Source organism: Tiliqua scincoides, chromosome 4 (assembly GCF_035046505.1).
Source record: "Tiliqua scincoides isolate rTilSci1 chromosome 4, rTilSci1.hap2, whole genome shotgun sequence".
Taxonomy (NCBI): domain Eukaryota; kingdom Metazoa; phylum Chordata; class Lepidosauria; order Squamata; family Scincidae; genus Tiliqua; species Tiliqua scincoides.
Window position 1 is genome coordinate 10,928,724 of NC_089824.1, and position 26,782 is coordinate 10,955,505.

The 26,782-nt window shown below is 44.5% G+C and overlaps 1 protein-coding gene across 1 annotated transcript in view; it reads right to left on the reverse strand.

Moving 5' to 3' along the window:
* Positions 1–26,782, reverse strand: part of EFR3A (EFR3 homolog A) — a 62,877-nt gene that overhangs the window by 4,751 nt on the left and 31,344 nt on the right. The window contains exons 13-21 of the mRNA XM_066625539.1: positions 24,759–24,834; positions 23,392–23,553; positions 18,587–18,718; positions 18,427–18,494; positions 16,725–16,852; positions 12,847–12,935; positions 9,473–9,521; positions 6,303–6,406; positions 1,674–1,723 (exon numbers count right to left, since the gene is read on the reverse strand). Of these exons, the coding sequence (XP_066481636.1) occupies positions 1,674–1,723; positions 6,303–6,406; positions 9,473–9,521; positions 12,847–12,935; positions 16,725–16,852; positions 18,427–18,494; positions 18,587–18,718; positions 23,392–23,553; positions 24,759–24,834 (858 nt within the window). The remainder of the gene's footprint in view (positions 1–1,673; positions 1,724–6,302; positions 6,407–9,472; positions 9,522–12,846; positions 12,936–16,724; positions 16,853–18,426; positions 18,495–18,586; positions 18,719–23,391; positions 23,554–24,758; positions 24,835–26,782) is intronic.

Consider the following 26,782-nt stretch of genomic DNA (forward strand, 5'->3'; position numbering starts at 1 on the left):
ACAGTGTTCAGTTCCAGAGGAGGGTTAAGCATGGTCTAGGTTACAATCTCAGCTCAGACAAGGCAACAGTGAAGTTCATGAACCTAGTATACACCCCCATCCCCAAATCCTTTGTAATGCACAAGGACTTCATGGCAGATTTGCAAGAATTCCTTGGTGGCTAAGTCAAGGCTGAAAGGGTTCCCTCCATCCCCATCACAGAACTACCATTCCCAGAGTTCTCTGGTAATTTGAAATGACTGTTTAACATGTTTAACTATGGGCACAATTCAAACCTGTGCTGGAGCAGGCAAGCCAGGAGGCTTGCGCTGCATCCAATGCAGGTTCGTTGGGTGCAGCGGCTCAGCCAGAGGCAAAAGGAAGCTCTTCCCCTTACCCCTGGGTACAGGTTGTGTGCCCCTATGGAACTTCTCAGACCTGTGCCACCTCTGGAGGTGGCGCAAGTCCGAGGAGAGTGGCGTGGCTCAAAGCTGCTCCGTTCACTACGGGGACAGGGGTTGGGTTCCAGCCCCGCCCCCGGCTCCCCACACGCCCGCCCCTGGGGCTGCCCATCGCTCACCCTCTCCCACCCACAAATGCCCCCTCCCGCCTCCCTTTGCTGCTTTGCTCCCGTCTACCTTCACCTTACCTTTGCGGGTGCACTGGCACAAGCAGCGGAGAGGAAGCTGCTGCGGAGACCGCCGTCGGCCTCCGTGCGTCGGCGCATCTGGATGTGTCAATGCAGCTTCCTCTCACAGAGGCGCAAACGTGCTTTACGGCACATTTGCAACCTTCCATGGCCTCCTACGCTGGCATAACTGCCGGTTAGGATTGCACCCTATTTGGTATAGATACACACTCGGTATCTAGTGGTGTAACTAGAGGGGGTGCAAAGCACTAAACTTTGCAGGCACCTGAACACGCTGTGCAAGCGGCCCCTCCCCCTCAGAGCCATTCCAGACAGTGGGAACAAAACAGAGGCAAATGCCCAGAATGGCTCCAAAGGGGAGGGGAAGGGGCTGCTTGCACGGCACATTCAGGTGCTTGCAAAACTTAGTGTTTTGCACCCCCTCTAGCTATGCCACTACCTTGGATGAAAAGAAATTGGGATCCATGTCACTGTTACCAACAGCTTAAATGTTATAATTTGTTTGTGCTTACTGAGAAACAAGTCTTACTAATTTGAATGGGTTTATTTTCCTCATAAATATAGAGGGGCAGGAGGTCTGGTCTAGAGGGTAGAGCCTCCATTGCCTGAAGATTAACATCCACAAGGACGCCAGTTCGAGGCCACCGGCACCGTGCGACCTTGAAGCAGCTGGCAAGCTGCAGCTGAGCTGTTCCATCTGCTCAGAGCGTGGGAGGATGGAGGCCAGAATGTTAAACCAGATCGGAGTGCAACACCTTGAATGTAGTGGTTCTTGAAAGAAAGAACCTTCTTTCAATTTGTAAAAATCCCTGCGTGGATTTAATAAGCCTGCCTATGTAAACCACCTTGAATAAAGTCTTGAATAAAGACCAAGAAAGGTGGTATATAAATACTGTATATTATATTATTATTATATTAAATATATACTGGGTTGCTGCCAAAACTGCCTTCTTTTTTCCCCCTTTGTTAACACTGAGAAATAAGATGTGTTGTAAGTGAAGCATATCATTCACCAAGTCTGGCAATGTACTTTGGAAAGACTTACCGGATGGTGCGTTCCAGTATCTGTGTTAGCCTGTCATGAAGCAAGTTTGCCTGTGGAAAGTAAAAATGAAATATTTCAGAGAGGTGCTTGGTGACCATCGTGCCCTTCTGACAGATTAATCTGGCCAACTAAGAGCTTGCAAGGCTAATGCTTAATAATATTCCACATTTGTGCAGAGCTTTTCAGCATGCATACAATTATTAAGTACAGGTTGATTATTCCGGGAAGGTGTCTGGATTTTGGATTTGTCTGGTTTTTGGAATAACTGCAGAAATATGAGAAAAGCTTCCTCTTTTCCCCGTGACCCATATGGGTGTCTGCTGGCCTCTTTTGACATTTTTGACATTTTTCAACACCGTCTGTACAGATATTTCCCCTGGGGGCTGGGGATAAGAACAGTCTCTCAGTTTGGCTGTACTTGTCGTAAGAGGCGAACTAAACAGCCACCCAGTAGATGGGACTCGATAGCCTGGGAAGGCAGCTCATCTGAGAGAAGGAAAACTCTGATCCCAAACCTCCACTGCCTTGTGGCTGCATCCAGTTATGGAAAAGGCTTCAGGAGTCAACCTTGAGGCAAAATCCGGAGCCGGAATCCCTGAAGCAGTTCATGGCTGAACACAGTCACGTTCTGGCAACTCCTGCGACGCCGCTGGAACCAACCATATTGGCTTCTGCCTTTCCATTGGACCATTTCAGTGACGTGGAGAGGGGGGATTTGCTGCATGGGTAACAGCCTATCCTCCATACCTACTTTACCCAGGCTTCGCACACTGGAGAGGACACTCTGTTCCAGAACCACCATTCAGAGCGTGACACCATAGTCTTCTGAGACTGAAGGATGCCAACTACTGTACAGATACACACCATAGAACAGAGAACAGAACTTGCAGCCTGTACCTGCACTGAACGTGGGAATGAGCGCAAGACATTCTAGTGTTCACACTCTAAAAAACACCATACAAGTGCTCCTTGTATTCATGCTTCTTCTGTTCACATTTCACAATTGCCTGTGAGTAGCACCAGCCAGGTGTGGGTGGGTGGGGGAGTTTAAAAAGGGTTTGCACAAAAATGTGTGGATTTCAGAATAGTCTGGATTTTGAATGTTCGGATAAAGGGTAATCTACCTGCACTGTAAGCCACCTTGAGCTTTTGGATGGGGAGGTTAGAGAACAAGAAGGTAAAGGCAGAGTAGGAGAAGAAATTGGGAATGGTAGCGTGATGGGATGTGATAGACGGTTTGGCACAGTGAGAGGATTCAGGGATAAAGGAGCTATTAAGCAGCCCATCCTGGGGCATTCCATGTACAAATGCTTTTATGCAAATGCCCGAAGTCTCCGAGCAAAGATGGGAGAACTGGAATGTCTGGTGACAAGGGAAAACATTGACATCTTGGGCATAACGGAAACCTGGTGGAATGCAGAAAATCAGTGGGATACCACAATCCTGAGCTATAAACTCTTCAGGAGGCACAGGGAGGGGCGTGTTGGAGGTGGGGTGGCCGTTCACGTTATGGCAGGGATAGAATCCAGCAAAGTAAAGATTGAAGGTGGGTCTGACTCCATAGAATCTCTATGGGTTAAATTACCAGGCCTGAGGAGAGATGTAATACTAGGGGTGTACTATCATCCTCCCGACCAGAAACCGGAAGGGGACCTTGAAATGAGGAAACAGATCAGGGAGGTGACCAGGAGGGACAGGGTTGTAATCATGGGGGACTTCAATTATCCTCATATTGACTGGGTCAATTTGTGTTCTGGTCACGAAAAGGAGACTGGATTCCTTGACATGCTAAATGACTGTGCCTTAGAGCAGCTAGTCATGGAGCCCACCAGAGGACAGGTGACTCTGGATTTAATATTGTGCGGTACTCAGGACCTGGTTAGAGATGTCAGTGTTACCGAGCTGTTGGGGAACAGTGATCATACTGAGATGCATTTTGACATGCACGTCGGGGGAAGAATACCAGACAAATCAGTCACAATAACCCTTGACTTCCGACGGGTGGACTTCCCTCATATGAGGAGGCTGGTTAGAAGGAGGTTGAAAGGGAAGGTAAAAAGAGTCCAATCTCTCTAGAGTGCATGGAGGCTGCTTAAAACAACAGTAATAGAGGCCCAGCAGAGGTGTATACTACAAAGAAAGAAGTGCTCCACTAAGTCCAGGAGGGTGCCCGCATGGCTAACCAGCCAAGTTAGAGAGGCCGTAAAAGGCAAGGAAGCTTCCTTCCGTAAATGGAAGTCTTGCCCTGATGAGGAGAATAAAAAGGAACATAAACTGTGGCAAAAGAAATATAAGAAGGTGATACGGGAGGCCAAGAGAGACTATGAGGAACACATGGCCAGCAACATTAAGGGGAACAATAAAAGCTTCTTCAAATATGTTAGAAGCAGGAAACCCACCAGAGAAGCGATTGGCCCTCTGGATGGTCAGGGAGGGAAAGGGGAGATAAAAGGAGACTTAGAGATAGCAGAGAAATTAAATGAGTTCTTTGCATCTGTCTTCATGGCAGAAGACCTCGGGCAGATACCGCTGCCCAAACGGCCCCTCCTGACCAAGGAATTAAGTCAGATAGAGGTGAAAGGAGAAGATGTTTCAGACCTCATTGATAAATCAAAGATCAATAAGTCACTGGGCCCTGATGGCATCCACCCAAGAGTTATTAAGGAATTAAAGAATGAAGTTGTTGATCTCTTGACTAAAATATGCAACATGTCCCTCATAACGGCAATGGTGCCAGAGGATTGGAGGATGTTAAATGTCACGCCGATCTTTAAAAAGGGAAAGAGGGGGGACCCAGAAAACTATAGGCTGGTCAGCCTAACATCTATACTGGGTAAGATGGTGGAATGCCTCAAAGACAGAATCTCAAAATACATAGACGAACAGGCCTTGCTGAGGGAGAATCAGCATGGCTTCTATAAGGGTAAGTCTTGCCTCAAGAACCTTTTAGAATTCTTTGAAAAGGTCAACAGGCATGTGGATGCAGGATAACCCGTAGACATTATATATCTGGACTTTCAGAAGGCGTTCGACACGGCCCCTCACCAAAGGCTACTGAAAAAACTCCACAGTCAGGGAATTAGAGGGCAGGTTCTTTCTTGGACTGAGACCTGGTTGAAGACCAGGAAACAGAGAGTGGGTGTCAATGGGCAATTTTCACAATGGAGAGAGGTGAAAAGCGGTGTGCCCCAAGGATCTATCCTGGTGCTTTTCAACCTGTTCATAAATGACCTGGAGACAAGGGAGAGCAGTGAGGTGGCTAAGTTTGCAGACGACACCAAACTTTTCCCAGTAGTGCAGACCAGAAGTGATTGTGAGGAGTTCCAGAAGGATCTCTCCAGACTGGCAGAATGGGCAGCAAAATGGCAGATGCGCTTCAATGTCAGTAAGTGTAAAGTCATGCACAATGGGGCAAAAAATAAAAACTTCACATATAGGCTAATGGGTTCTGAGCTGTCTGTGACGGATCAGGAGAGAGATCTGGGGTGGTGGTGGACAGGTCGATGAAAGTGTCGACCCAATGTGCGGCGGCAGTGAAGAAGGCCAATTCTATGCTTGGGATCAGAAAAGGTATTGAGAACAAAACGGATAATATTATAAAGCCGTTGTACAAATCAATGGTAAGGCCACACCTGGAGTATTGTGTCCAGTTCTGGTCGCTACATCTCAAAAAGGACATAGTGGAAATGGAAAAGGTGCAAAAGAGAGTGACCAAGATGATTACTGGGCTGGGGCACCTTCCTTATGAGGAAAGGCTACGGCGTTTGGGCCTCTTCAGCCTCGAAAAGAGACGACTGAGGGGGGACATGATTGAGACGTACAAAATTATGCATGGGAAGGATAAAGTGGATAGAGAGATGCTCTTTACACTCTCACATAACACCAGAACCAGGGGACATCCACTAAAATTGAGTGTTGGGAGGGTTAGGACAGACAAAAGAATACATTTCTTTACTCAGCGTGTGGTTGGTCTGTGGAACTCCTTGCCACAGGATGTGTTGACGGAATCTGGCCTGGATGCCTTTGAAAGGGGATTGGACAAATTTCTGGAGGAAAAATCCATCACGGGTTACAAGCCATGATGTGTATTTGCAACCTCCTGATTTTAGAAATGGGCTATGTCAGATGCAAGGGAGGGCACCAGGATGAGGTCTCTTGTTATCTGGTGTGCTCCCTGGGGCATTTGGTGGGGCCGCTGTGAGATACAGGAAGCTGGACTAGATGGGCCTATGGCCTGATCCAGTGGGGCTGTTCTTATGTTCTCATCTGTACCTTCAGCTCAGGTTCCTTTCCTTCACCTCTTTCCTACAAGTTCTATTCAGAATAATATTATTAATTAACAGTATTTATATACCGCTTTTCAACTAAAAGTTCACAAAGTGGTTTACAGAGAAAAATCAGTCCAATAATACCTGCAGTGATGGTAGCCGCACATCCATTCAGTGGTGAAAATACGAATGGAAACATGGTCGAGCAATGGACAAGCCTTTGTATAAAAGGTTCCTCACTGTCATTCATCACTCATTAGAGTCCAGCAAGCCTGCACTACGTGTATTTGAGCCCAACCTTTTTCAATTAGTAGGACTTCACTTGATCTAGTGGGTCATGGATCACGTTCCAACTACTCACTTTGGTTTCACACTGAGCAGCAATTTCTTCAAAAGGAGCCTTCTGGAACTTTTCAATCACAAGCCGTCTCTTTTCCTTCTCTTGCTCCTCAAGCCCATTGCTGTCTTTTGAAAGAATGAAAAAAAAAAAATTCTTCAGTCAACAGCAGAGCAATTGCGTTTTTGCTGTTAATCAAAACAGTTACAAGTGATACAAAAAGTATATAAATTAATAACAATAGCCCTTCCCTTAAGTTCAGAAAAACACTTAATTCTCATTATGTCAGCAATTCTTACAATGAAAAGATAGGCCAAGTACTGTTACTCAATTTATAAATAAAGGCTAAGGTTCTAAGCCCCAACGGTGTGAGTATTATGGCTGAGGTTAACATTACATAACAACATTTAGTGTCATTCTGTCATTACAAGCCAAGCCATGGTGGTTCAGCGGTTTGGGAATTGGACATAGAACTGCAAGATCCAAATTCCAAATTCCAAAGATCCAAATTGGACATAGACCTGCAAGACCTGCAAGGTAATTGAGCGGGTGGTGGCGGCCCAACTCCAGAGGGTCTTGGATGAAGCGGATTATCTGGATCCTTTTCAATCTGGTTTCAGGCCGGGCTTTGGGACGGAAACTGCCTTGGTCGCCTTGGTGGATGACCTACGCCGGGGACTGGACAGGGGGAGTGCGTCCCTGTTGGTCCTGCTGGACCTCTCGGCGGCTTTCGATACCATCGACCATGGTATCCTTCTGGGCCGATTGGCCGAGTTGGGAGTTGGAGGCACTGTTTTGCGGTGGTTCCGCTCCTACTTGGAGGGTCGGTCCCAGATGGTGGTGCTGGGGGATGCCTGTTCGACACCCTGGCCATTGAGGTGCGGGGTGCCGCAGGGCTCAATTCTGTCCCCCATGCTATTTAATATCTACATGAAACCGCTGGGAGAGGTCATCCGGGGGTTTGGAGTGGGGTGTCATCAATATGCTGATGACACCCAGCTTTATCTCTCCTTTCCTCCAGACTCCAGGGTGGCGGTTGAGGGCCTGGAGCGCTGTCTGGAAGCAGTGAGGATCTGGATGGGGGCTAACAAGCTGAAATTAAATCCGGATAAGACAGAGGCTCTCCTGGTTCGGAAATCCTCGATGCAGGTGCTGGATTATCAGCTTGCTCTGAATGGGGTTGCACTCCCTCTGAAGGAGCAGGTCCGCAGCTTGGGGGTCCACCTGGACTCGCAGCTGCTCCTGGATTCCCAGGTGGCGGCTGTGGCTAGGGGGGCCTTTGCTCAGCTTCGGCTGGTGCGCCAGCTGCGTCCGTACTTGGATCGTGCAGACCTGGCCACGGTGATCCATGCTACGGTGACATCGAGGTTAGATTATTGTAACGCGCTTTATGTGGGGCTGCCCCTGAAGACGGTTCGGAAACTGCAATTAGTGCAGAATGCGGCGGCCCGTGTGGTCACTGGAGCTAGGCGGTTTGACTCTGTCAGCCCGCTTCTCCGGGGGCTACATTGGCTGCCCATTCGTTTCCGGGCCCAATTCAAGGTGCTGGTTTTGACCTTTAAAGCCCTATACTGCTCTGGGCCAGGTTATCTTAGAGATCGCCTACTCCCATACAATCCGGCTCGTCCTCTCAGGTCATCAGGGAAGGCCTTTTTACAAGTGCCGCCGCCTAAGGAGGTACGTGGGGCGGCGGCAAGAAATAGGGCCTTCTCAGTAGTGGCACCAACGTTGTGGAACTCCCTTCCCCTTGACTTGAGAATGGCTCCCTCTCTTGAGTCCTTTCGGCGAGGCCTGAAGACCTTGTTGTTTAACCAAGCCTTCTGACGTTCTGGCCTTTTTAACATCTTTTATATATCTTTTAGTTGCTTTTTTACAGGCCCGATTCCTCTAAGAACTGCTGTTTTATGCTCTTTTAGTCTGACTCTTCTGACTACTGTTTTTATGGGTCTGCTAATGTGTTTTTTAATATGTTTTTATCTGTGAAATTATGTTTTAATTTGTTTTATATGTTGTTAGCCGCCCTGGGTCCCTTTTTGGGAGAAGGGCGGGATAAAAATAAAGTTTTATTATTATTATTATTATTAATTCAAATCCCAGCTCAGCCCTGAAGCTTCCTGGGTGACCTTGTTTCCAGTCACTATATCTCAGTCTCACCTACTTCACAGGGTTGTTATAAGGACAAAAGGAGGGAAGGAAGTATGTACACTACCCTGAGATCTTGGAGGAAGTGTAGTATAAAAATGTGAAAAACAAATAAATGAGAGTATAATGTCAATGCCAAACACAGGAAAAAGTCTTCCATCTTTATGCCAGTTTGGATGATACTTACTGAACTGGATCCCATCTGCCTGCTTGGGCTACAAGTGGTCATGTGTCTCCCACTTTGTGCAAAGTGAGGCCAGATTGGTAAGCCTTGCCCAAACCAGCCCCTCGTTGCATAACGGTCAAAGTTTCAGAATCAGGGAAAGCAAGTCTACTCTAAAGAATCATCCTCTGAGAAATGCCAGGTTGTGGGAGTGGATGACAAATTAATTTTGGCTGAAAGGCCATACCAAAAGTAACACAGTCCAATTTGGTCTCTCATAAAGCGGGGTTGGGTGGGCGAGTAGGGGGAAATTAAAGCACAGTAGGCTGAGTGTTGAACACTCCCCACCCCACCCAAATGGCTTCTCTTTAATGGTCTCTCAACTCTCCAGGAGAAAAATGACTGGGGGGAGGCACTTTCTTGGAGGAGTGCACTGGCTGAGCTATGAGGTAGGAAGCCCCAACACGGCTCCAACATGAAGTCACTGATGGCCTTGGGGAAACCATTTACTTTCAGCCTCATTTTTTGAATCTGCAATATGGGGGGTAATAATACCAAACAATTTTACAGAGAAAATGCAATGATTACAACATGTGAAGCATTTTGGACACTTGAAAGTGCTACACAAACGCTAAGTATTCTTAGGAAAGCTTGGATGGGAGAAAGGCTTAGAACATGTTATGGGTAGTAGGTGTGTGCTGTGAAACCTGTTTCACACCTGCACCACTTTGCAGGAAATTGGGGGCCTCGTGGCTCTGACATGCAAATCTCAACCACTACATCTAGCTTGGCCCACAGAATGCTGAACCAAGACCATTTTGTTGGTGTCATTTTGTGCAATTACACAGTGATTTGTGAGCAGCTTTGTGACCACAGTGTTCCATCATACCTATTGCCTGTTTCAGAGCTTCAAAGGTGATCTGTTCAGTGCTGCTGACCTAAAGAAAATAATGACAGAGGCTGAAGCGAATGGAGGCGAAAGCAAATACAATCACATCTCAAGTGGCTCAGTCATTTTCCTCCTGAACATTTAATTCTGAATTTTTACTGTTAATGTCACAAGTCTGACAACCAGTTTGTTCTTCCACACTTATTTCCCAAATGCAGTTCATGGATAACTGACAGCTATTTAGCCACAGTTGCTCAATGAAATCTACAAGGAGGCGAGCAAGTGGGGTTCAGGAAAGGCTACTCTTGTATCGATCATTGCTTTACTTTGGCACCATTGATAAGTAAATATGCATTAAATGTTCCTGCCACCTTATATGCAGCATTTATAGATCTAAGAGCTGCCTTTGACTCAGTGTCTCACACAAGACGCTGGAATAAATTGAATTCTACATCTATGCCTAAAAGATTGTTAAAATTAATAAGGAATTTATATACTGGAAACTCCTTATATGTTAAACTAAACAAAGATGGAGCAACTTCTTGCCCCATATCTGTTGAAAGCGGTTAGGCAGGGATGTGTTCTTGCGCCACATTTATTTAATCTCTATCTCAATGACCTAGTTCCTAAATTACTTGATTTAGATATACATGCACCGTGCCTAGATAACAAACCAGTTCCTGCCTTATTATACGCTGATGATCTCGTTCTATTGTCCAGAACTCAGATTGATCTTAAACGTGCCATTAAAGCATTTATTGTTTACTGCAGTGAAGAACTATTAGAAATAAATGAGGATAAATCTAAAATAATGGTTTGTACAAAATCAATAAGAAGGACCAATGAAAGATGGAAAATTGGCCCATAAAAGTTGCAGCTGGTTAATGAATTTTGCTATCTTGGAGTACTGTTCCAATCTAACCTTGCATGGTCCAAACATATACAGTATCTTAAGGGGAAAATTGAATTGATGCTACTAGCATTGAGAAAAATTTTTTACATCAAAGGAGGACAGTAGGTGCCAGCACTCCTAAAGGCATATAAAGCAATGGTATTGCCACGTATGTTATATGGCTCACCGATCTGGTTTTTGGAATCAATAGAACAGCTTGAGCAACTCCAGCAAGTCTTTTTTCGGAAGCTTTTAGCTCTACCCCCATGCATAGCCTCTGAAGTTATACGGTTGGAATTGGGACTTCCAAAGATTTCAACCTTGATTTGGAAAGCTTGGTCATGGTCCAAACCTTGATTTGGAAAGTTTGGTCTGTGGAACTCCTTGCTACAGGATGTGGTGATGGCATCTGGCCTGGACGCCTTTAAAAGGGGATTGGACAAGTTTCTGGAGGAAAAATCCATTACGGGTTACAAGCCATGATGTGTATGTGCAACCTCCTGATTTTAGAAATGGGCTATGTCAGAATGCCAGATGCAAGGGAGGGCACCAGGATGAGGTCTCTTGTTATCAGGTGTGCTCCCTGGGGCATTTGTGGGCCACTGTGAGATACAGGAAGCTGGACTAGATGGGCCTATGGCCTGATCCAGTGGGGCTGTTCTTATATTCTTAAAGCTATTATAGGATTTAAATACAGACTGACAATTGCTGAAAATCTTCCTATTTTCACAAAACTAGCAGCACAAGAATGCTGCTGGGTAAAATGGAATAACAACGTTAAGATGAAAATATGTGAGCTGGGCCTACAGTCACTAGAAAAATTCAGTAGAAGAAGTCATTCGCTGCTTGTTGAAAAGCTATTAATTCAAGATTGGGATTGCCCGGAGGCTAAGCGTAAATGCTCCCCTTCTTATTTCGGAATTAAATTTCCCACTAAATTTTCTTTACCCATTTATTTTTATGTACTGACGGTTCCCAAGTTGAGGCGTGCTTATATGATTGCACAATGCAATGCTTTACCAACGGCACAAATGAAGGGTCATTTTCAAAGGATTCCTCCTGAGTAGCTTTATTGCGATTGTCCCTTAACTGAATTAGACACCCTGCTGCATATCTTCTTCCGATGCCCAAAATATGCAGCAGGGAGAGATTGAGTCTTAAAGAAATGGATACATAAATTTTCTATGTTTTCGAACTCTTCAAGACTGAAATTACTGTTAAGTAGTCTTTGCAAAGAGTGTGTTGTGGATATAGCCAAATTCTGATTCTATGTGGTTTTAAACTCTGGTTTTAAGATTTTAGATAAATAGGTGTATGGCTTATGTGCTGATCAACCTAATAAACTTGAACTTGAACTTAATGGAATCTCCATGTGCAGAAAACAACAAAGAGTCTTGTGACATCTTAAAGAGCAACGTCATCAGATGGTTATGCAGAGTTCGTCCAAAACCTCATGTTACAGCATGTCAAAAACTGCCTCCCCCATTACTCGGTGATACTCCAGCCTCTGCTTCGCCTGCTCCCTGAACTGGAAAAAGAAAGAGGGAGTGTGGAATTGAGAAGAGTGGTGGGATAGAGGTATTTTAGACCAAAGGCTGGCGACCTATAGCCTGCGGGCTGCACTCAGCCCATCATCTAAGGTCTTAAGAACATAAGAACAGCCCCACTGGATCAGGCCATAGGCCCATCTAGTCCAGCTTCCTGTATCTCACAGCGGCCCACCAAATGCCCCAGGGAGCACACCAGATAACAAGAGACCTGCATCCTGGTGCCCTCCCTTGCATCTGGCATTCTGACATAACCCATTTCTAAAATCAGGAGGTTGCGCATACACATCATGGCTTGTACCCCGTAATGGATTTTTCCTCCAGAAACTTCTTCTGGCTTGCGCAGAGCTCAGCTTGGGATACAATCCTCCCACCAAATTTGCCACACAACAGATAGGGCATGGCAACAGCACAAGGACTCGGCAAGTGGCTCTGACATGCCCTTTCTGGTGCATGGCAAATTGGACGGGACACTTTGCCTCCCGAGCCAAGCCCCATGTGCTTGCGTCAGGGAGCTCAGCTACTTGGAAGTTGCAAGTTACAACCAGAGCAAATAAATATAGCAGAATAAACATTGAGGAGCTGAGTATTAACTATGTTAGTCTGAATTGTCAACCAGGGAAGTGTGATGTTCTTTGGAAATTTACCATGCATTCTTTCATAAGAAGATCAGAAATAATGGGAAAGTTCCCTGAGAAAATGGCTTATCAATGGTAGCCAGAGGTGAGTGCTATGTTCTAAGAGGCACTCCAAATTCACACAGGGCAACAATGGGTATCGCTGAGGCCCAACACGCTTGGCCAGTGCTCTGTGTGCCCTAGACCAGGTCCAAGAACCCTCTGCAAGTACAAAAGTTCAACTATAGGCGTAGAGGTTAAAAAACTAATGGAAACTTTTCCTTGTTTTTCTACTTCATTCAGTAAGGAGTTACGTACCTTTTCCTCCAGATTGCAGCCAGGCAGAATGTCTACCTGAATGGATAAGGTGTCCACAATGCTCTTCCTCCTGGACAGCCTGTCTTCATCTGGGCAACAAAAGCCATGACAAAATCGTCAACCATCAGTTAATATTTCCCTTTTTTCTTTGTCAAATTGAAAAGGAGCCCAATCAGATTTCAGCACCTAGCTGTTACCTGCTCCCATCATATCAGAAATTTTATTAAAAACCAAATAAAATAAGAAAAAAAAAAGAAATTTATCAAAATTGGCTCAAGAATTACTCAAGAATTTTGAAAGTGAGTTCCCAGAAACAACCATTTAAGCCATTCATCAACAGATTCCCAGAGCTGTGAAAACCATAGCAATACTTTATCCCTTTATCCTTCCAAAAGGAGGAAGGACCCTTCCTAAAGGAACTGGTTTTAACATTCACTTATCAGAAACAGTACAGGTAGAACCATTATTTGACTCACCGCCAATACTGAGGTCCACCTTTAAATGCCTTCAGTGCCTAAAGCACTGTTTCTCAAACTGTGGGTCAGGACCCACTAGGTGGGTCACAACCCAATTTCAGGTGGGTTCCCATTTATTTCAATATTTTATTTTAAGTATATTAGCCTTGATGCTACCATGTATGTGACTGCATTTGGGGTAATGTTAGAGCTCTGAACTTTTAACAGGCTATTATGTATATACTTTTAACAGTGATAGTAATTGGAACTTACACCTGGGTAGGACTGCAGCCTAGAATTGTTAAAAATGTTCCTGCTTTTTGATGTTATTTCCGGACATAACATCACTTCCGGTGGGTCTTGACAGATTCTCATTCTAAAAAGTGGGTCCCAGTGCTATATCTGTGAGAACCACTGGCCTAAAGGATAAAAGCACCAAAATCCAATTTCCTACCTTTGCGCTGTTAAATAATCATAATTTCATTCCATTAGATTCCATTATTCACCCCATCTAGTGGCTGAATTTGGTATAGTATCCTAATGGAGCTCAGGATGGTGTACCTGAGGCTCCCAGGCATACCCATCCAAGCACTGATCAGGTTCAGATCTGTGGAACTTCAGCAAGAAGCCCATACAACCCCTTGCATAATTTTGTATGTCTCAATCAAGACCCCTCTCAGGCACCTTTTTTTCTAGACTGAAGAGCCCCAAATACTGTAGCCTTTCCTCGTAAAGGTGGTGCCCCAGCCCAGTAAACATCTTGGGTCACTCTCTTCTGCACCTTTTCCATTTCCACTACATCCTTTTTGAGATGTGGCGACCAGAACTGTGTTCTGCCCAGCACCTTGCAATTGCACCTGGCACTTCACATAAAAAAAGCCGTAGTAATATTAGGGGGAACATAAAATTCAGAGTGAAAGTAAGCAACAGCTACAGCTGAATTAATCACAGTAACATACGGAAGAGAAAAATAAATACACACAGGGCTGGCCCAAGACTTTCAGGTGCCTGAGGCTGCAAACCAAATGCTGCTTCCCCTTACCTGGTGATGTGCCAGCCTCTGCTCCTTTCACTCTTTGTGGACAGGAAAAGGAAGAGGGGGGATTGAGAAGAGAAAGAAGTGTGAAGGAGATAAGAGTGGTGGGCTGGAACACTACTCGCCACTCTCCCCTTTCACTCCATTTCTTCTTCTTGTTCCAGTCCAGAGAGTGGGAGAAAGACCAGTGAATGCTTATGGATGGAAAAAGGGTGGACATCCTCCAACCCCAGCAACCTGCTGCAGGGCAGCCCAATCCTGAGCTGCCTGGAGCTCCCAGGTCCAGCGACTCTGTAGAGAACTGCCGTGGGAGGCTCCTCGGGAGAAGGGGACGTTTGTCTCCTTCCCCAGAGGAAGGGAAGCAGCCCCACAATGGGGCTACTCACTTTACCGCCAACCAAAAGGTTGTTTGGTTGTTTGGTTGTTTGGTTGTTTGGAACGCCCCCGCCTCGCGTTCCGCAGTCCAGGGGACCACTGAGTTGCGGAACCCAGGCTTCCGCCACGTGCCAGCCCAGCCCAGCCAGCCCAGCCTTATGGCACATTTGTGACTGAGGTCCCCGGCGCGGAGCCGCACCACAGACCTCAAGATCGGGCTCTGAGGCAGCTAGCTCAGTCAGCCTCATGTTATGGGCCGGTCCTGAATGCACAACACCAGCACTTTCTATCTACAAGCACAGAAAATATTGGGGTGCCTACAGCTCCTACCCACAACAGGGAAAATACCACCACAAGGACAACCGGTATATGGGTCAGAATTTACCTTTTGACTTGCGCCTGTTTTTATGAGGCTTTTTGCCAGATGGGAACAGAGCTAAATTTCAAGAGATACATAAGAATAGAAACACAAACTTTAAACTGAAAGCCCGGCTAGAAGGGTAGAAAATGGGGAGAACAGAACAGACTGAAAAGAAAGCAGATGGGATTCAGAGATCTGCAGAACCCTTGCTGGGACGAAGACTTGTACTTTCTGGACCAGCAGTTCCTTTGCCCCTTTTAAATGCCTTGGAACACAACAGCATATTGTGATGTGGCAATGAAGTGGTGAAGGTGGGCAGGGACAGAACCTGTTTTTCTATCACCTGTAGGCTACTTTGACCGTTATAGAAAAGCAGGATGAAAATACTTCCATATAAATAAATTACATCAAACACCACCAGATGTCTAGGAAAATCATTCCAGCTGACCCTGCTCCCTGATAAGCTAATATTCTATATGCAGGGGTGGGCAGACAGACCCTGTATATGTTTATGGTAACTGATTAGCAACATACGAGAGTATACAGGATTTGTACAAACAGAGGATTTGCCCCATTTGTCTCACACAGGATGCTGCTGTTGGCACATGTTAATCAGTGCAAACATTTCAGTAGTGGATACCTTAAAGCACTGTTTCTCAAACTGTGGGTCGGAAACCACTAGGTGGGTCACGAGTTAATTTCAGGTGGGTCCCCAATCATTTCACCATTTTATTTTTAGTTTATTAGAATTGATGCCAACATGGTATGAGACTGCATTTGGAGAGGCCTGTACTTTTAACAGGCTACAATGTATATGTTTTTGACAATGATCACTAATGGCGCTTACTCCTGGTACATGTGGGTAGAATTGCAACCTAAGATTGTTAAAACATTTTCCTGCTTGATGATGTCACATCTGGCCATGGCATCACTTCCAGGCTAATGACATCACTTGCAGTGGGCTCCAACAGATTGTCATTCTAAAAAGTGGGTCTTGGGCTAAATGTTTGAGAACCAAAGCCTTAAAGAGTAAATGTGACCTCTATAAGATGAGGGCAGCAGAATGGTGGTGGTAATAATAATAATAATAATAATAATAATAATAATAATAATAATAATAATAATAATAATAATAAACAACTTTATTTATAGCCCGCCCTTCTCCCCAAAGGGACCCAGGGCAGCTTACAACATGTTAAAAACAGATTAAAACATAATTTAACAAACAGCTAAAAACATATTAAAATACATTAACAGATACCATAAAAACAGTATCAGATAAAAAGTCAGATAAAAAAGAGCATAAAGCAGCAGATCATAGAGGACTCAAGCCTGTAAAAAATACTAAAAGATGTAAAAAAGATGTTAAAAAGGCTGAGAACTCAGAAGGCTTGTTTAAACAAAAGGGTCTTCAGGCCTCGCAGAGAAGTCTCAAGAGAGGGAGCCATTCTCAAGTCAAGGGGAAGGGAGTTCCATAACGTTGGTGCCACTACTGAGAAGGCCCTATTTCTTGCCGCCGCCCCACGTACCTCCTTAGGCGGAGGCACTTGTAAAAAGGCCTTCTCTGATGACCTAAGAGTCATCAGCTACCAAACAAGTGGGCATCCTAGGAGTACAGCTACCAAACAAGTGGGCATCATCCAGGGCTTACCTGTCACAAGGGGTATATACGGAACAGACAGCCTCTCCACGCAGTAGCCACTGCCACCCAGAGATTCTGCCATCTTGTTGGTCAGGAAGAACAAGTTGGTTGCATCCTTCTCCAGGGACTTGGGCAGGCTTCAAAACATATTTAGCAATTATGAATTCCTGCTTGTTATTACAAGTCAAATCACATTTGGGCACGTAGATTAAACTGAATACACTGAAAATGTTAATCTTTCTTCTTCCTTTTATTAGAAGTACATGAGCATTACTAAAATTTTGAAGATAAGGAATGAAGATTCATGAGATGAGCACATCCCATTGTCCATTGATTTCTTGGACAATGGCCTATAATATCCGCCTTATCTGCGAACTTGAGTTCTGCCCACTGTTTTCAGCTTGGTCATCAACCCAAAGATGAAAATCAGTTTGATGTTAGGGTTGAGCTGAGACTTTTCAGCTGAGAAGTTTTGACTTGAGTTTGGTTGGGGTGAATTAAAAAGTAGAATCCGATACTGACCCAAGCTTTTTTTCCTAGCACAGCTGCTTGACTCATAGGGGTAGTAGCAAGTCCGCTATTTCTACACAGCTGTCCTGAAAAGTCAAAGCCCAAGAAGTACAGCCAATTTGTGCCAGTGCAGAGCTACAACTGCAGAAAGCTAACCCGCACAGAACTTTAGAGACTCAGTGTTTCCCAAATTGTGGGTTGGAACCCACCAGCAGGTCATGAGTCAGTTTTTGGTGGGTCACAAAATGTTTTTGAAATGTTAAAAAAAAAAAAAAAAACTTTGCAAGCACCCATGCCAAATTTCCAGAAGAAAATTGTTATCTGGAATGCTAACCTGTGGTATGAGGCAAACATCATACTTGCAAATTGAAATGTTACATTTTCCAATTTTTTTCTAGTAACTGGCATGCCATGGATCAAGCGTGAACCCAGTTTCAGCCTGTTGTCTGGTCTGGAAGTCCCTAACTTTACATCTTGCTCTCCAGGTCAGCCTTCTTGGTACCCTGGAAGGACTGTAAAGGTTTGGGGGCACAGTCCTTGAACTCCATATGTAAGGAGAGTCTAGTAAGTATCTACACACACATACTATATGTAAGGTCTCTAGCAGCCTCAAGAGCACAGGACACCGATTATCATTCATTAATAATTTATTAATTAACCAATAATTATTAATTAATATTAATGTAATTACAATATATTAAAAATATGTCATTAATTAATAACTATTACCTAATAATTTATAAATTAACCAATTAATAATTTATCAATTATTAATAAATAAAATTTCTTTCCAGATCTCTTATTTCTAGTGGGTCATGATAAACTGCCATTTTAAAAATGGGTCCCAATGCTAAGAGGTTTGGGAAGCACTGTTACAGACAGTTCATGTCCCTACCGTACTCCTGCTACACATTGTGTTACACAGCACAACCCAGTCCTTCCTGAGAGATCTGCAGAGAAGTTAGAGTGCATTGTAACCTCCTGGGTACAGAAGAGCCATTACAGGCAAGGGACAGGTATGCCTGACATGTGCCCAACATAATGCATGCTAGGACTGACAGCTGGCAGGGGAGAAAGGGAAGATGGTTTGATGCAGTGTGATAGATAGCAAGCAACGTAGCAGGTCTTTAATTTTTTCTCTGTAGCAATTTTTAAAGTTCATTACAATTTTTTGTGCTGTTAGCAGTTTAGACTGACATACCTGTACTTCTCTCTGAAGATTGTTTCAGGTAAAAAATAGGGTGCCTCTACATTTCTGGTTTCTATGACCTGCAAAGAAAAGAATAGCCAAAAGTTAGCGGCAAATTTGTTCTTGCGTCAAATGCAAGGCACATCAGCAAGATTCAGAAGAGATGGTGTACCTTGCTAACATGCTGACAAAAGGCGGGAACAGCAATCATTTGGCTTAGGAAGTTGAGGTAGGCAGCTACCACGGCCATCACACTACAGCGATGAAACATGGGCAAGTTGTCTTCATTGACGATCGCGATGTCCTTTCAATGAGAAGAAAGTAACTCATTCAACGCTTAGCTCAACCAATGCTTGGCAAATGCATGGAAAGATGTGACAGGATAAACCTTAACCTCCTCAGTATGTTTGCACATTTTAAGAACATAAGAACAGCCCCACTGGATCAGGCCATAGGCCCATCTAGTCCAGCTTCCTGTATCTCACAGCAGCCCACCAAATGCCCCAGGGAGCACACCAGATAACAAGAGACCTCATTCTGGTGCCTTCCCTTGCATCTGGCATTCTGACATAGCGCATTTCTAAAATCAGGAGGTTGCACACGTACATCATGGCTTGTCACCTGTAATGGATTTTTCCTCCAGAAACTTGTCCAATCTCCTTTTAAAGGCGTCCAGGCCAGACGCCATCACCACATCCTGTGGCAAGGAGTTCCATAGACCAACCACACGCTGAGTAAAGAAATATTTTGTCTGTTCTAAATCTCCCAACACTCAATTTTAGTGGATGTCCCCTGGTTCTGGTGTTATGTGAGAGTATAAAGAGCATCTCTCTATCCACTCTGTCTATTCCCTGCATAATTTTGTATGTCTCAGTCATGTCCCCCCTCAGGCGCCTCTTTTCTAGGCTGAAGAGGTCCAAACCCCGTAGCCTTTCCTCATAAGGAAGGTGCCCCAGCCCCATAATCATCTTAGTCGCTCTCTTTTGCACCCTTTCCATTTCCACTATGTCTTTTTTGAGATGTGGCGACCAGAACTGGACGCAATACTCCAGGTGTGGCCTTACCATCGATTTGTACAACGGCATTATAATATTAGCCATTTTGTTCTCAATACCTTTTCTAATGATCCCAAGTATAGAATTGGCCTTCTTTGAACTTGTCTAAAGAACACATCCAGATCACGGCTCATCTGCAATAAATTTTTCAGTGCATGGAGTTTTTGATCTGAGGATGTATCACAGCGTTCGTGGTAGACCCTTCGAGTGAATTGTTTTAACTGATGTACCAGAAAAAGATGACTCAAGCCCTTCACTGGGCAAGCAATCATCATATAATACACAGCTCCTTTCTGGCACCAGTTCAGAATGTATCTCCACTGGGTTTGCTGGTGATGCTTCTCTCTTTCTTCTCAAGAGAGAAGACACGCAACCGGTTCAGCACAAGAAAACCTACCAGAAAACTAAGTTGGAGTGAGTTTATCCTACATAAAATAGTTATGTGTATCCAGGGCTATTTTTTCTAATGGAACGCACCGGAACAGCATTCTGGCACCTTTTTGATGCAGTCCCCCACAGGTAGACTGCTGCTGCCCAAGGCGGCTCCATTCTGGCCTCAGCGGCCAGGCGCTTCCCCTCAGCAGGACGCGGCGCGCCCCGCCTTCAGCGCCAGCCACCCCGGGAGACGAGCAGGGTGTGAACCCTCTCCTTCGGGGGGGGGGGGGCTGGTGGACGTCTGGGGGGCTGGTTGGGTTGTTTGTATGTGTTTGGGGGTGTATGTTTGTATGTTCATGTATGTGTATGTATATATATGTGTGTATGTATGTGTGTGTATACATATATATGTACGCGTATGTATATATGCAGGGCTTTTTTTCTAATAGAAATAAAAATAAATAAAATAATAAATAAAAGATTAACAAGTTGTGAGTTCCTGCACCTTACAAAAAAAAGCACTGTGTGTATCATTCCATGCTCTCCGATAATTATTGTAAAGCAGTGGCAACGCTTGGGGGTACAGGCCACACCAGGTGACACTGGGGGCGACGGCGACATCGCTACTAGCCACAATTCTGGTATTTTGAATAATACCATCATGTTATAGACATCAATGCAAAATGTCATGCCAAATGCAATGAAACACACCATGTTGAAATATGTTCTATCAAAAAACAGTGAGGACAGGGTAGTGGTAAACTCCTCATGCCCACCACCCAGGGCACTGCCCCGCCCACTGCATACGAGGAGGTCCATCATAGGGGTGACACAAGCACTAGTGACACCATTGTTGTAAAGTACTTTTTGATATTTTTTGAAGTGTTCCACTTAATGGGGAAGGCATGGAAATAAGAGATAGAACTCCAGGAAGAAGGAAGTCACAAATAATTCTTCCAAATGGTACAGGTGACCCAGAGGATCGGTACAAAAAAAAAAACATTCACCCCACACCACTGGAAACTGACCGTCCTGACCCCGAACTATCCCATACATTCACTAAACTTTATCTGAATGACAAGATGTAGAAACTTGCTTAAGAAAATAAAAGGTGAGATTCCCATGGTGTAAAACTATGCATCAGCTAGAAAATTCCAAATATGAATGGTAAACCTGGTAAATAAAAAATATGAATAGATCTAGGGCAGGGGTGTCCAAAGTTTTTGGCGGGAGGGCCACATCATCTCTCTGACACTGTGTCAGGGGCCAGGGGTAAAAAAAGAATCTGTCTTCACGGCAGAAGACCTCGGGCAGATACCGCTGCCCGAACGGCCCCTCCTAACCGAGGAGTTAAGTCAGATAGAGGTTAAAAGAGAAGATGTTTCAGACCTCATTGATAAATTAAAGATCAATAAGTCACCGGGCCCTGATGGCATACACCCAAGGGTTATTAAGGAATTGAAGAATGAAGTTGCAGATCTCTTGACTAAGGTATGCAACTTGTCCCTCAAAACGGCCACGGTGCCAGAAGATTGGAGGATAGCAAATGTCATGCCTATTTTTAAAAAGGGAAAGAGGGGGGACCCGGGAAACTATAGGCCGGTCAGCCTAACATCTATACCGGGTAAGATGGTGGAATGCCTCATCAAAGATAGGATCTCAAAACACATAGACGAACAGGCCTTGCTGAGGGAGAGTCAGCATGGCTTCTGTAAGGGTAAGTCTTGCCTCACAAACCTAATAGAATTCTTTGAAAAGGTCAACAGGCATGTGGATGTGGGAGAACCCGTGGACATTATATATCTGGACTTTCAGAAGGCGTTTGACACGGTCCCTCACCAAAGGCTACTGAAAAAACTCCACAGTCAGGGAATTAGAGGACAGGTCCTCTCCTGGATTGAGAACTGGTTGGAGGCCAGGAAGCAGAGAGTGGGTGTCAATGGGCAATTTTCACAATGGAGAGAGGTGAAAAGCGGTGTGCCCCAAGGATCTGTCCTGGGACCGGTGCTTTTCAACCTCTTCATAAATGACCTGGAGACAGGGTTGAGCAGTGAAGTGGCTAAGTTTGCAGATGACACCAAACTTTTCCGAGTGGTAAAGACCAGAAGTGCTTGTGAGGAGCTCCAGAAGGATCTCTCCAGACTGGCAGAATGGGCAGCAAAATGGCAGATGCGCTTCAATGTCAGTAAGTGTAAAGTCATGCATATTGGGGCAAAAAATCAAAACTTTAGATATAGGCTGATGGGTTCTGAGCTGTCTGTGACAGATCAGGAGAGAGATCTTGGGGTGGTGGTGGACAGGTCGATGAAAGTGTCGACCCAATGTGCGGCAGCAGTGAAGAAGGCCAATTCTATGCTTGGGATCATTAGGAAGGGTATTGAGAACAAAACGGTTAGTATTATAATGCCGTTGTACAAATCTATGGTAAGGCCACACCTGGAGTATTGTGTCCAGTTCTGGTCGCCGCATCTCAAAAAAGACATAATGGAAATGGAAAAGGTGCAAAAGAGAGCAACTAAGATGATTACGGGGCTGGGGCACCTTCCTTATGAGGAAAGGCTACGGTGTTTGGGCCTCTTCAGCCTAGAAAAGAGACGCTTGAGGGGGGACATGATTGAGACATACAAAATTATGCAGGGGACGGACAGAGTGGATAGGGAGATGCTCTTTACACTCTCACATAATACCAGAACCAGGGGACATCCACTAAAATTGAGTGTTGGGCGGGTTAGGACAGACAAAAGAAAATATTTCTTTACTCAGCGCGTGGTCGGTCTGTGGAACTCCTTGCCACCAGATGTGGTGCTGGCGTCTAGCCTAGACGCCTTTAAAAGGGGTTTGGACGAGTTTCTGGAGGAAAAATCCATTATGGGGTACAAGCCATGATGTGTATGCGCAACCTCCTGATTTTAGGAATGGGTTAAGTCAGAATGCCAGATGTAGGGGGGAGCACCAGGATGAGGTCTCTTGTTATCTGGTGTGCTCCCTGGGGCATTTGGTGGGCCGCTGTGAGATACAGGAAGCTGGACTAGATGGGCCTATGGCCTGATCCAGTGGGGCTGTTCTTATGTTCTTATGTTCTTATGAATTAATTTACATTTAAAATTTGAATAAATTTACTTAAGTTTAAATAAATGAATATATTAAAGATGAACTTATATGAATGAATGAAGGCTTGCAATAGCACAAGACCTATAAAAGGCCTTGCACAAAGCAAGGCTGGGCTTTCCTTTGCTACCGCTACGGCATCACAGACATGAAACAGCAAGCAGTGGAGAGAGTCCTCATCCCACAGCTCATGCGAGAGGTCAAACAGTCGCCCTCACGCTGAGAGTAGTTGCGTCAGGCCAGTGCGGGCTGCAACAAATCTCTGGAGGGCTAGAGGCTCATTGGAGACTGGGGGCTCCCTGAGGGCTGCATTGAGAGTCCTGGAGGGCCGCAAGTGGCCCCAGGGCCGGGGTTTGGGCACCCCTGATCTAGGGAATGTGGATTCTCTGTATAAATATAAGTTTGACCAGCTCATCAAGATGCCCTTCTAAAGTCCTACCTGTAACGCAATAGCCACTCTGATCAGGTCAATGACCACTTCTTCATTGGCTAGTTCAATGGTGATGAGAGCCAGAGTCGTATAGAGCAGTTCAAAGTTCTTCTGGACATTATCTTCCTCCTTGAAGCCCAAGTAGACATGTCTGTACAGTTGTTGCCCATGCTGCAAGGAACAAAAATGAGTTCTTCTCTTGAACCTGTGGCCCATCAACTAGATTAAGGTTTTATGCTAAAACAAGTTTATGGATCTGTTGAGGAGCAATTAGGGGAATCTGGACAACACAGCAATTGACTTACTGAAGTCAAGCATACAAGCTGTTATTTAGTATCACTCCCTAGATATCTGCTGCCATCAACTGCAAGTGGACTTTTTGATGTTTTCCATAACACCATGGTAATTACGTTTACTGGGCTTCTTCAGTCTCTGCTTTTAAATCATCATAACCTAAATTGGATAAGTTTAAGATCTTTGAAAAAAGGGTATCTGCTCAGCAGTGTTATGGACTGAACACTGGGGCAGAGATGCAATAGGTTTCTTTGTCTCTCACATCCACCCAGTGTATGCAACAAAAGCAGTTCTGGACAGGGGACTGGGGTGATTTCTTTGGCAACCCCATGTGCAAAGGATCCCCCAATCTTGGGAGGTGTAGTATCTTGGAAGGTGCAAAGGGCTGTTGCCAGGATTTTTCTGGCCTTCCCTCTCTGCATGTCAGAAGAAGCTTGTACATGGCCTTAAAACTGGCCTAGATATTTAAAGGATCTGAGATACCTGGAGTACCAGGAGGCTGCCTTTAATAAGTTGCCTTATACTCTTATGCTACTGCCAGTTTTGTCAAAGCCCTCTTACTTCAGAACTCTTCTTGCAGATGTCAAAGACTGAACCCAGGACCTCTATATGCACAGCATACGGTTTTACCTCCAAACTACAGGATTTCCTCAAGACCGCCAACGTAATAAGTTGTGATATTGTTTTCTTCCATTAACCTGTTTGATCTTTGGCAATATGTTACTCAGTGGTTCCCAAAACTGTGGGTCATGACCCAGTTTTGGGTGGATTGCAAGACTGACAAGGCAGATTATCCTTAAACATCATCAAGGGTCAAACAAGCTGCTACTTGGGAGGGAAGTACTGCTGTTCAATCACTATTATACCCACACCCTTTGCATTCATAAATCAGGTTGTAGCAGACTTTAGGGCAAGGGGAACACAAGGCCACCAGAATGGTCCCAATCCGATGAACATGGAGCTCAGAATATGCACCAGAAGGCAACCCCTTCCCACTGTAGTGAAAAGGATAAAAACAGAGGCTTGAGCAGCTGGTAAAAAGTGGGTCCCAGTGCTAAAACGTTTGGGAACCATTGCGTTACCTTTTTAATGAAGTTCACATCTTGCCTTGAAATTTTCTCTCGCTTTATCTTCAAATCCAAAACATCAGGTATGATTCTGTGCAAAAGACAAAGCAGTCGGTTAGTTTATTAAAGCAGTCTTAATAATTACAATTTGTAAACAAATTACTTCATAGGGAGCCAGGAAGTGGAAAGCACACTGTGAAAGATACTTAATCTATTCAGATGTTCCTGAGGCAATTTCCATTTTAATTACACCCCAGCTTAAAAATGACAGTAGATTCTCTTTCTTTCTTTTTTTTAAAAAAAGAAGGAATAATCAGTAATTGCGACTCCATGCAAGAATATTGCATTTTACATCTTGCACAAATCCATTTTGTGCGAAACAAAAATATAATTACAAGTTTAATTAAAATAGGAGCAATCTAGAGGAACCACTAAACATTTCTTCCTTTTGACAAATGGAATATGACAAATTGTGCATATAAGTAAACTCCACCTATGGAGAGGGGAGGGATACCCCACCAAGTTCCTTTCTACTAGGATTCCAACTGCCTACACATCTGGGAAAGGGAGGAAAAAAAAAAAGCAGAGCTGCCACTGAAATTGATGAGGGAGGAATATTCTTTAGCTGAGCTCAATCGGCTGTTTTGGTTTTAGGATATTGTTTTGAATTCCTTAGGATATTTAAGATATTTTGTTTAGGATATTGTTTTGGATTCCTTAGTTTTTTGTTTAGTGAGATACTCTTGATGACTTTGTGGTTGCTCCTTTAGGGGCCAAAAGGCAAGCTGCAACTTGTCAGATAAGTAAGTGCAAAATTAAACCCCACTCCTGTGAGTGGTGAATATCCAGAATTATCAAACATAAACATGAAACAATTGCATGTTCTTCCATGTTTGTCCTTACTTCTACTTCACTCCATTTCCTAAGTTGATTCCCTGGGTCTGTTTCAGATGTCCAGCCCTTTTGAGACAGGGCACTGCCTCATTCCTTTATTACAAACAGCTATTACAAACTAAGGTTTTGCTTAAAAATAGATTGAAAAAATTAACAGTCTGTATATTGCATTTGCCCCTTATATGTAATTGATCATTTATCTTCAGTAGACACAAAAAAAGTTATGAATTAGAGTACAGACTAGGCTTGGAGATAAGGACCCACCCCCATTTTTGCTGTTCTATAGCAATTTAGCGGTTTAAATATGCAATGTAGCAATTTCTTGTGGGTGCAAAATTGTAGGAGAGGGGCACATTCACCACCAGCACTCCCCATTTCCAAAATCAGCCTTTCAAATAATCCAGTGAAGTTTGAAAGGTTGTTCTGAAAAAAAAAAAATTGTGACTGCCACTGGGTGCTGTCATTTTTCCCCAGCTTTGGAATGATGCTCTGTGATGATGTGTGTAAAAATAGTGGTTGCTTGCTGGCAGCTGTGAGAAGCTATGCTGCTGATTGCAAAATACGTGGTGCTGGCATTAGAATAGGGGAAGATAGAAGGCTGGTTTAGCCCTTCTCCCCCATCCCAAAATTTTCAATCTTCACCTCTTGTGATGTCACTTCTGGCTTCTGAGAGACTCATCCGGGTTCTGCAGCTCTGTCTCTAGGGCAGCTGTCCAATTATCACGAAGTCTGTCCTTCTTCCTCTGGCAGAAGGACAGACAGAGGAAGGAGGATAGACAATTCGTTACTACAGAGAGTTGCCCTAGAAAAAGAGCTGCAGAACCCGGACAAGTTTTTCAGTGATTTTTAACACTGCACTCCAAACTCCCGCGGCACACCTGCGGACCTTATGCGGCATATCAGTGTGGCATGGCGTACTAGTTGAAAATTGCTGCCCTAGACCATGGTGCATTGCAATTAATCTAGAGGTCTCTAAGGACCCAATACATATTCATTTTAAACAAGATGCAGACATGTAACCCAGCATGTCTCTATTTCTCCCCAAATGAAGAAGACAGGAAGGACAAAATGGAAGCAGAAAGGCTTTAAAGCTCACTGTAAGACGTGCTTTGGTTAACCCTAACTTATATATGGGCATATACGGG